The 12,008-nt window shown below is 40.4% G+C and overlaps 1 protein-coding gene across 1 annotated transcript in view; it reads left to right on the top strand.

Annotated features, from left to right (window-relative positions):
- The window catches only part of DAAM2 (dishevelled associated activator of morphogenesis 2), a 135,631-nt gene extending 126,445 nt beyond the window's left edge, over window positions 1-9,186 (top strand). The window contains exon 26 of the mRNA XM_072410001.1: window positions 2,309-9,186. Within this exon, the coding sequence (XP_072266102.1) occupies window positions 2,309-2,524 (216 nt within the window). The 3' untranslated portion in view covers window positions 2,525-9,186. The remainder of the gene's footprint in view (window positions 1-2,308) is intronic.
- Window positions 9,187-12,008: the final 2,822 nt, after the last annotated feature.

The following is a 12,008-nucleotide window of genomic DNA, read 5'->3' as shown; positions in this document are numbered from 1 at the left end:
TATTGCACAAGTCACCACCAATCTCATGCAAGGGAAAAACATGCTTGCACATTATTGGATGGTTGAAGTCAGTGAAGCTTCATCTCATTCGCTGAATTGAGTGAAGTATCCTTTGCAAGTAGAAAACCAACTTTGCTAAGTGAACAGTCTGTATTTCTATGGTAAACATGCCTACTGTGTCCATACATCTGGCTTCTTTATAGGGATGAGTGAACAAATTTAATAAATTCGGTCTTGCGGCGAATTGGGCCGCTCTTGCTTACCAAACATGTAGGCGAGAACGGCCTTTGGAAATTTAGCCGGCGAGACCAAGATTTTGGGACCTGCAAGACCAATCGGGGGAGCTGTCAGCTCTGCTCCCCTGATTGCTCTTGCAGCCCCTTACTAGTTGTGTGTGTTCTTGGATAGAGTTTCTATATCCAAGAACACAGGAGTCCTGTGTTCCTGGATAGAGAAACTCCATCCAGGAACACATACTACAAGGTGGCAACAGCAATCAGGGTTTCTCCAGGAACACAGTATGAGTCTCACAGGTGGCTGATCATGAATGAATGCAGCGTGGGAAAAATCCTCTGATTTTTCCCACGGCCGCGTTAATTCATAAACGCAAGCCGCATGACTCACTCTGAGAGGAGGAGTATCGTGGCTGCATTTATAAATAGAGCTGTGAGAATCCTCCTCCCAGTGAGAGATCCCCGGGCACTACAGGTCAGAATGAGGGTTTGCCTGGGGATTTCTCCCTGACAGGGGAATTCCCACGGCTGTATTTATAAATGCAGCCGTAATAATCCTCCTATAGTGATTTCCGATGGTTTAGTGAAATTTTGCCGAGATTTTGCGGTCCCATCGGAACTGCGAGGAAATTTTCGCAAGAATGCCTGAGGCATTCTCGCTCATCCCTACTTCTATAGATTAGATGCAGATCGAGACAGAGAAAGGAAAGGTTCATTATCTTTTGACATGTTCCTGATCAATGTAATAAAGCAGGAAAGAACACATGAAAGCCATGCAGCTAGAATTTTTAGGAATAAGACCAGCAGTGGCTGTATTTATTTTTTTCGAATGGTTTAGGGAATCTTTAAAGAGGACCTAAACCCTATGTATACTGATGTGACCCCGGTCCATTGTGGGTGCCGCCATATTCTTCCTTCTTCTTTCCCCCATTCCAATCTTCAGCCATCATGTTTAATTGGGCTGGCATGACGTAACCCCCGCATAGGCGTGCAGAAGTTCTCTGACAAGTCCCGTCAACCAAAGGGGAAGTTTGCACGTGGCGGGCATCCCAACAACTAACACTGCATGTGCATGAACATGGGACATCGCCTGTTCCTTTACGCAATAACTGCCAGTCAGAACTTTAGTTCTTCTTTAAAAAACTATTTTCTTTTTAGTCTTCTGTGCTTTTTCTCTAGTAATTTCCATTGCCCTTTCCATTGCCTCCCAGACTTTTCTAGAGCTGCCCCCACTCTCTGGAATGGTCTTCCTCGTCCTATTCGGCTTGCTCCTACTTTCTGCTCATTTAAAAGAGCCCTTAAAACCCAACGCTTCAACCTCACCTACCCGTCTTTTTCTGTCTCCTAAACCCCCACTACTCACTCACCATACCATATCTCCCCCTCCTATTGTGTGATACTTCCCCCACCTCCTAGATTGTGAGCTCTTCGGGGCAGGGTCCTCTCCTCCTCCTGTGTCACTGTCTGTATCTGTCTGTCATTTGCAACCCCTATTTAATGTACAGCGCTGCGTAATATGTTGGTGCTATATAAATCCTGTTTATTAATAATAATAATAATAATAATAATTGCCCTAAAACTACAACTCTGTGCACATCACTGTAGAGTCTATAGCTCCTACCCATCCCCCAACCATAGCACATCTGCTGGAACACAGAAAACCTGGCTGGGACACACAAAACTAAACCCAAGTGTAAAGTGGTCAACCTTTTTTTTTTTTTTTTTTAGTAAACCCCCGAGGGACCTTATACCTATATTTGTAAAATGAATCCCCTTGGTCTCTTTTCAGTAAACCCTTCCAAACTGGTTTGATTAATGGGTGCAATTTGTAATCTAGTACAAGCAACAAGGTGATAAATCATTTTTAAAATCCGTTCTTAACAAGCTTGGAAACTTCACATTTTACCCCCTAAGCTTCCTGATTTACGATCATTAAAAGCCGATGTTCCTGTTATCTCTAGGACAAGGCGGAAGATTGAAGAGTTTACAAGTGATTGGTCAGATAACACGATTTATTGTTTCAGATGATACATTGTAACAGCTATAAAACCTTTTTTTTTTTATTATTGTTGCAGCTTAAAGAGCAGCGTGAGAAAGAGAGACGGCTGAAGAAGTCCCAGGCCGGCAGCATATCTGAGGAAGGAGGCGAATTCGATGATTTGGTGTCGGCGTTACGATCTGGAGAAGTATTCGATAAAGACTTATCCAAACTCAAGAGGAACCGCAAACGCTCTGGAAACCAAATCCTGGACACGAGCAGAGAGAGAGCGGTTACTAAACTAAATTATTAAGAAGCCGCTGGTAGAGACGGTCAAATGGAACAGAACGAAAATGGAAGATGATTCGAGGTCACAGGAAAAGTTGGAGTTTCCTTGTGGAAGAAAACACTTTACCTCTTTGTGACTGAGATCATTCCCACCATGGCTTGGATGTCAAGCTTCTTGAAGTGCCTCTATGGATTCATTTCATGCCTGGTTAAAGGCTCGGGTCCATGTCTGCAATTATTTGGAAAGGCCCAGCAGCAGTATGTATACAGACGGGTCAAAACTTTACAAGTGCCAATATTTTTGCACTGTCCAACATTTCAAAAATAATGGTTTTTGGGCAGAGACACAAACGTTTTTGCATAAAGTTAAAAAAAATGGAAGTTTCCAAAGTTAGAGATGGCAGGCCCATTTTTGCAGTCCAACAAGGATGTTTGGAAAGCTTTGTGGGACATGACACCTGGTTCATGGAACTAAATAAAAGTTGCAAATTTTTAATCTAGCTTTTTTTTTTTGTAGATTAAATTTCTTTCCGGAAACCGCAGCTGCAAATAATACAAGTGGGTACTTTTCTTTGAGTCTGCATAAACCTAAGCCTTGTATAGGACACGCTTTGCAATTCCAGGATTCCATCTTCTGAAACTTTATATAGAAAAACCACTGTGTGTTTGCAACAAGTTATGCACTTTTTTCGCCTCTCATCTGTTGCCATGGTTAGTATTGGCATCAAAGATGTTGTTTCACAGAGTCCAACTTGCTAACATTCAAGCTGGCTCAACAAAAGCACTATGTTTCGTAATCGTTAAAAAATCAATGCGTCATGAGGTTCTTGACCCAGCCTCACAGCCAGCACTTTTCAGATATTTTGAAAGTACGTAGGAGTGCCAAAAGTATTTTATCTCTAGTAGAAGCACATCAGGATAACTTTTTTTATCATCTTGGATAAGAGAAGAAGTTGGTGAATCACAGCGTTTAGGAATAAGTTTGACTTACCCAGATGGAACAGTTTAATACTCAATGCTAGATGACATGCAAACATCCAAAGTGTGCACCAACTGGAAGCTCTACCATGAACTCTTCCCACGTATGGGAATTCAGTGGATGTTCTGTAGTAGCCACCTCTGCAGTTCCAAGGCATTACATTGGTCTTGTTGGCCACAACTGCAATGGCCCATTGGGTAACCAGACCTGGTGGGAAACCTTTAAGCTCTTTTTAGGGCTTGGCTTATCAAACACAAGTCATATAATTCTTCCAAATCAATTTTTTTTCCAGTGTTATACAAAATATGACTCCTTGCAAGCTGCAACCTTTTCATTAAACAAACTTTGCCCCCCTAGGATCCAAATTCTAAATAATTCATGATGAATTAGCTTGATGCGGGTCTCTTACGGGGAATAAGGATCATGGTACTTGCTGTGGCAATAATATATAAATAGGTGAAAATTGTTTTATTGTTGATGTACGTTTCTTTCTGAGTAAAGAGAATTGTTTAATAGTAAGAGGAACATATGAAGAAATAGAGACAGGTAAAGGAGGGAATTGTGTAATAATAACATTGTATAATCTAAATGTTAAGGAATATGCAATGCATTAAGCCATACTAAAGACAATTTTTTTTGTATATTTTGGTAGAAGGTTATACCATTTGTAGACTGTGATCACTGGTCATATATGAGTACAAGTCATACCATGATAAAAAAAAAAAAAAAGACAGAAAAAGTCAACAGGGTCAAGCAATGCAAACTGATACTGAACATCTATGGGAATATTGGGGGTGTGAATCCTCAAGAACTCCGGAGAAGATCTCCACACCATAGCTCCTGGCTCTGCTTCCCATTCTCTATTGGAAATAAATAAAATTCTCTATGGCATTGCTGGGAATATAAGTGTGCTGAGCTTGTCACTGAAACATATGAGAAGTTAATGTGGCCATTGAACCAAACTATTAGCTTTGGGTAGACTAATCCTTTTTAATGTTTTCATGTTTTTCCTCTCCTCGGCATGGGTGAAATAGATACACAGAATGCCAACAATACCTTTTTCTGGAGGATCATGTCTTGAAATTGTTTACACACAAAATTGTATGGACCCCTCCACCCATCACCCTTCAACCCATGAAATGTCCATTGTTCTCTTGCTGACTTAATCTTAATCTTGCTGACTTAATCTTAATGATTTAAGACATGCAACCACAAGGGTCAAACTTCCCCATCGAAGTACAAAGGTTTTAAAGAAAGTGGATGTAGCATTTGATTATTATTTTATAATTGCCTGCAGTTCCAAATTGCTAGTTTTGAGATTTCTCCTTCCAATTATAAAATTATTTACTGAAACAGAAAGGCCAGAGCTCCTTACCTGAATCCAGGTTTATGGAGGGGGTAGAAGTAGCAGATGCCTTTTCTGTTTACTTTTACATTGGGCCTGATTTATTAAAGCTCTCCAAGACTGGAGAAGATAGATTATTATAGAAGAACCTGGGTGGTCCAGCAAATCTAGAATAGATTTCACCCAGGAGTAAAACCATTTCCAACCAATAGCAAATAATTCATTCCAGGTTTGCTGAATCACCTCTGAAGTTCCCCCATGATGGTTTATCTTCTCCATTCTTAGAGAGTTTTATTAAATCATGGCATGGCATTGAGGGAATCTGTCACCTTTGGCTTGAACAGTTTTTGTTCTGTTCACACAAATAAAATTGGAGTCAAATTAATCAGAACCATTGCTGTTGGCAGTCAGAGGATGTTTTCGACTTGTCTCATCCTAGGCATTGATTGTTTGGTCACTTGAGAATGGGTATTGATTGAAACAATGTGGGTGACCCTTTATTTATTTTAATCAGAAGCCTATTGAAAGCTTACAAAATTGTTACAAAATTGTCTATGGCTGAGGCGAATAAACTTGCTCATTCAGATTTCGATTTATATAAGCAAATGGCAACAGATATACCTTAAACCATTTAAGTAATTTAGAAGGACTTCTTTAAAAGATAATTCTAATTATAAAAGTACCTTAATTTATTAATTTGCTTGCCCCCCCCCCCCCCTTGGTGTCAAGAAAAGTAAATAGAATCTATATAATCTATAATCTCTATAATCTATATGAGTCAATATATAGATATCCGGACAATCTCTGGCTCTGATCCTCCAATTGGTGTATTACTGGAAGAGGACGGTGATCCAGATCTTTTATTACTAGTTCCTATTGTTGTCTATAGGACCTGGAGCAAATGTAGACTACAAGTGGAGGGCAATGGCCTGTGACCCCCAGCTTGGGAGACTTCCCCTCCTGGTGATACCTTCCCAGGTTTCTGAAACGCGGTGTTTCTTCAAAGGAGATACAGACAGCAAACATTTCTATTAAACCTTTATATATATATATATATATTTTTTTGTGAATTTATTTTTGGCTTTATCATTCATTGCTGAAGGTCTGGGATTTATTGCACGCTTGTCATTTTGTAAGTAGAGCTAGAAATTTAGTATGTGAGATTACCTTCCTGTGTGTATGTGAGAGAATTCCATATGTGTAATTCTCTAGAAGATTAGCTTGTCGGTTTCCCAAATATCATTGCATTATTCATTAGGAGATTAGATGTTGGCTACCGGTGTGTGTATATGGCAGGAAATTTTATATAACTCATTGAGAGTTTAGGTTATTGGTTGCCAATGTTGTGTGTATGTGGCAGAGAATTGGATATAAATATAGATATTGGATATATGAACATTTAATTTATTAGGAGATTACATTGTCAGTTTCGTTGGTGCATATATGGTATTTCATTGTGTTATTCATTAGGAGAATAGGTTCTCAGATATCAGTGTATGTGGAAGAGAATTAAATATATGTAATTCATCGGGAGATTAGGTCGTAGGTTCCCCGTGTGTGTATGTGAAAGAGAATTCCACGGATGAATCGTCCTTTAGGGGATTAGGTTGCAGCGAATGAATCAGATGTGAGGTCTATAGACTTAATATGGGTTTCCAGCTGATGTGCTCCAGTATGAGCTGTGCAGCCTAGAACTTTTCTGGCCAATGCAGAACTTTAATGAAAACCTGGTGAACACAAATAAAGTTATTTCATAGGCTGATCCAATACAATTAAATTCTAATCTAGAGGGTGACAACACTTTATCCAGGTCTTCCAGTTGTGCTCCTGTTTTGTCCTGCCGCATCGGCTTCATATAGGAACCATATCGGCATTATACGGCCACTGTCCTAAGAAATGTCATGCAGCCATTGCTAAATCGCACATAGACAGGCGAAGCGCGTGAGAAGCACCGGATCTCAGATAGTAAAAAATTGCTCTTTGCCCAATATCATAAACAGCTCCCTATTCATCTGCTGGATTTCAACACAAAAAAGGAAAATAAAAGAATGTCACAATCTTTTGTTAAATATTTAAAACATTTACAGTGCAAATACAACACAATTCGGGGGTTTAAACACCACTTCATCAGGGATTGTAATGGCTAATTGTTTGCAGGATCACCGTACAGTCCTGCCAACAAGCTGACCGGATCAACACAGATGCCACACAGACCCAGTTTGTCTTTTAAATTATATCTGTGCAGCTAAAATATTTGCATTTCACAATTTTGTGTCTACAAGCCCTGATGAAGGGAGATGTTGAGTCCCCGAAACATGTTGGATTTTGGATATGACGATTAAAAAATGGACTTTATTCAAATGATTGGCTTTTTTAACTAAATAGCAAAGATGGCAACACTCACTTTTCCTTTAAATTCTTTTTACATATCAACCAATTCTGTGTTTTTGGCACAGTTGTCCCCTTTATAAAGGCAAGAAATAGAAAAGTAAAAAAAAAGAAAACTTTTTCATAAATAAAAAAAAAGAAAACAGTTGCATGCCCAGTCCGGTTCATCAGTATGATTGGCAGTATTAGGACTGGGCAGCCATGCCAATGGGTTTTATGATGATGGATTTGGTGTGATGTCATGGAGAGATACGAGGAGTGTGAGGGTAGATTGAAGGAACATTTTCATTGGAGAAGTGTAGAGGTTTTGTTACTCCTCGGTCCTGTTGGAAGGATTGTAGAATGTGATGATAAATTCTGTATCAGATCTGAGTATGATTTCCATCATTTTGCTGTCTGTACCCATAGGAAAGATTTATGCCTATTTCCTGTTTCTTTATAGAAGTAATTCCTAGGGGGTCACTGGCACAGAAAGTGGGGGAAAAAATTCCAAAAGTGTATAAATCTATAAAAAATATTTATATGTAAAAAGCAAATTTTTTTCCTATATGCTCCAGTCTTTTATCTGCCCCGCCCCCAGTCCCTATAGCATCACCCTTAGATTTTCTAAAATATATATATATCCGTTTCCTGCATTGTTCTGGTCCTGCGACTTTATAGGAAGTGCCAGCCACAGCAATGGGTGGGCATTTCCCCAGGACTGAGTGGTGCTGAGTGGTGTATTGATGTGCAGGCACTGCCCAGTTCCAGAGTACTGTTAGCCCTATCTGTGTGATAATGCGCCCCCTAGAGGCCGTGCATAAAACACAAAATAGGTTCATAGAAAAGGAGAAAAGGGACTGCGGAGGTTGGATTAAGAAAGCAATCGAGGACATTCTTTGCTTTAAGCCTGCCCAACTTAAATAAACTGTTCCCAGGACTACAGAACACTATACAATGGGCTCTGTAACTGACATTCCCTCAAATATTCCCTGGTGGGAATCATTTACAGCTAATAAAACACATGGATGTGGAATATTCCCACCAGGGGATGTTTAAGGGACTGTCAGATTTCCTGTTTTATTATAGAGCTCATTGTGTTACAAAGATAAGGAGGGGTGGTCTTAATTTTAGTCCTTACTTCCTGTACTACGGTGACAACACTTCTTTCCTATAGATGTAGTATAAGTGGACGTTGTCACCCTAGGATAGAACATTACTAGAACAATTGCCTTCCTTGTCCCTAAAAATTTTCTACTAAAGTTCTACCCAATAATTGTTCCTCAACATTCTCAACATTCATTATTTTCACCCCAGATTCATCCAACTGAAATGTACACATTGGAAGTAAATTAAGTTTTACTTGATGAATGCATGTGTAATATGGGGTGAATACATTTATTAAGAGACTCATATCTAATTTATAAAACAAATGATTTAGAAGGGTTTTGGCGCACTTATGAATGGTATGGCTGCAGCAACATCCAATCACAACGAGCGATCGATGGGAAGATCTGACCGTAGAGCGGGTCACAGATTTAGCTTTAACCAATGCTGACAAAATCCTAATTATTGTGCACTTATTGAGAACATAACTGAAAATAATAGAATCCATGGCAGTATTATTCAAGAAGGGAAGAATATAATTTTGTTAATAACCTGTATATTTTTGTATTTCTTAATATACATTTCAAATGTAGAGGACGACATTGTACTAAAAGAATAAAAATTAAAAAAAAATACTGAGTGAGAAATCCTGGGATGAGATTTGGGTTCCTCCAGCAGATCTGTACATAGAAGTCACATCCGGCTGGGAGAAATGTTTTTGGGAGCGATGCTTTGCTGTGTCTTCATTTTGTCTGTCGGTTTAAAAAAAAAAAAAAAAGTGATAAAAGACTTAAATTAAATTGAAAGTGTACTTTTCATTTGCACCTTTTTTATTAGAATATACTTGTCTTACTAGAGAAAATTAAACTTATCGATATATTTCCCTCAATCCCTATGTGTATGTTTATTTGCTTCGCGTGTTACCATTTACAGTACCAAAAGGTACCTGAAGGGGGCACAAGTTGATATTTAGAGTTTGGTGTATCAAGCAGTGAGGGGTGGTTTTAGTTTAAAATAAGTTTTAGAAAAAGATGGGGCCTGGGCGAATATGAAGTGGGGAGATCTTGTTATGATCATGGGATAGTCGGAGCTGCATAAAGTCTTCTCCATCACGTCCAAAGGACTCTCCATGGGGTTCAGCTCTGGGCTCTGTGGTGGCCAATCCATGGATGACAATGATGTCCCAGCTCCCTGAAGCACTCATTCTGAGCTCCATGATTTCTGGCATTGTCATTATATGCCTGGCCATCAGGGAAGAAGAAATCCATTGATGGGAAAACTAATAAATTTATAAATTCAGGGAGTCAGCTGAACCTATACCTGAGCAACTGAAGCAACCCCCGATCATAATACTGCCCCCCACAGGTATTCCAGATCATTGAACTGCCCCCACTGGCACACCAGATCTTAATACTGCCCCACAGGCTCTCGAGATCAAAATGCTTCTGTAATAGGCACCCCAGATCATCAAACTGCCTCCAAAGGAACCCCAGTTTCCAAAACTGCCCCCACAGGCACCCCAGACTCTAAACACTGCCCCCCACAACCACCTCAGATTCTAACACTACCCTCACTTGCACCTCAGATCATCACACTGCTTCCAAAGGCACCCCAGATCCTAACAATGCCCCCACAAGTACCCCAGATCATAACACTGACCCCACAGGCACCCCAGATTATAACACTGCCCCCACAGGCACCGCAGGTCATAACACTGCCCCCACAGGCACCCCAGATCATAACACTGCCCCCCACATGCACCCCTAGATTATAACACTGGCCCCACAGGCATCCCAGATCATAACAATGCCCCCACGGGCGCCCCAGATAATAACACTGCCCCCACAGGCACCCCAGATCATAACACGGCCCCCACAGGCACCCCTAGATTATAACACGGGCTCCCCAGATAATGACACTGGCCCCACTGGCACCCCAAATCATAACACTGCCACCACAGGCACCCAGGATCATAACACTGCCCCCACAGGCACCCAGGATCATAACACTGTCCCCACAGTGGCACAGGGGCATGACTGTGTCACTTCTAAGCCAAGAAGTGGATAATGAACAAAAGTGGGCTCCTTCTTTCTGGAGAGAAAAGTAGATGAAAGCATTGACAAGGGGAGTTCTGTGACCTCTGTGAGTGGTAAAAATACCTGGAAGTGTTTCACTGACACATTGGACTGTGCATGATATCATATATCTATAACTGGAACCACTACTCTAACCCTCTGCCTAAAGGTTTTTATTTTTTGTGCTGAATATAAGAGAAAGAAATGCAAAAACATTCCCCCAACAAAACCAATGCAATTTTCTTTAGCAGAATCCCGACTAAGTACCCCCCGTCACATGATATGTCCATATTCTTCATAATATCCTGCTGCACAAACTGCTCATTCTGTAAGGGGAAACAAACTTCTTTCTGGGTTCTGACGGCCATGGGGCCCTTGTGAGCAGATGGCTTTCATTGTGTAGCCTCTGTGAGGACATCTCCATCCTCTGGAATGTAACTCAAGAAGACAAATAAACAGCAACAAAGATCCAAACCACACAACAAAACAAGCTGACTCGGCTGAATTTCTAAACTGTGCTGGATGGAGGCTTCTTATCCTTCAGCTCCAATGAACAGGTGCAATGATTGCAGAATCTACATTTGTATGTCATGCTCCCTTGTGCTACCTTATTTTAATGATAAAGCTGCCTTCCAGCCTTCCCTTCAATAAATCTCACCTTTAGCCTCCCTGTATTAAATCTATCCTCCAACCTCCCCTTTAATTAAATCTGCCCTCCAGCCTCCCATCTCCTCCCATCTCATCTCCCGCACCACAAATAAACCCTATAACCGACATTTACCCATGGTGTGGCACCTCTATCCACCCATTTCTTTCCATGTTTTATTGCTCCTTGTGGACCAATGTAAAGGTAAATCCAAAATTTTGACTTGCCACAACAACAGTAATACATTTTCCAATAGGGTCAATTATTCCCATAACATCTGTGTAAGATTATACATAAAATATATATTGGGCCCATCGAATGGTGTCCATTTATTACTTTAATCCCACCATTTTCACCATAGAATATTGGGCCCATCAATGGTAAGCATACAATACTTTGACCATCCCGTCTTCATTATAGAAGATTGGCCCCATTCATGGTGCACATACAGTAATTTGCTCCTTCTGTCTTCCCCACATAAACTGGGCCCATCAATGGTGAACATGCAATACTTTAACACTGCTTTTTTCCCCATAAAGGATAGGCCCCATGAATGGCGACCATGCAGTACTCTGATTCAGTGCTATGAATTTGGTGTGCATTCAGTACCCCATATAAATTGGGCCAATCATTGTTGCCTATATAGTATTTTAATTTAACCATTTTCACCATAAAATATTGGGCCAATCAATGGTAAGGATACAATAGTTTGATTGTTCTGTCTTCACAATAGACGATTCGATGCATCACTGGTGAACATGCAATACTCAAGACCATCCCATCTTCAACATAGAATATTGGGCTATTTAGTGGTACACATACAGTACTTTGACCATCCCATTTTACTACAGATTATTGGGCCCATCAGGGGTGCACATACATTAGTTTGGTCTTTTTGTTTTGAGGATTAGATTTTGTTTTTAGGATTAGACCATTCTGTCTTCACCATAACTGATTGAGTCCATCAACCACACACATAGAGTGCTCTGA

Source organism: Pyxicephalus adspersus, chromosome 4 (genome assembly GCF_032062135.1).
Source record: "Pyxicephalus adspersus chromosome 4, UCB_Pads_2.0, whole genome shotgun sequence".
Lineage (NCBI taxonomy): Eukaryota > Metazoa > Chordata > Amphibia > Anura > Pyxicephalidae > Pyxicephalus > Pyxicephalus adspersus.
Note: the sequence above shows the minus strand (reverse complement) of the source record. Positions and strands in the feature narration are given on the sequence as shown.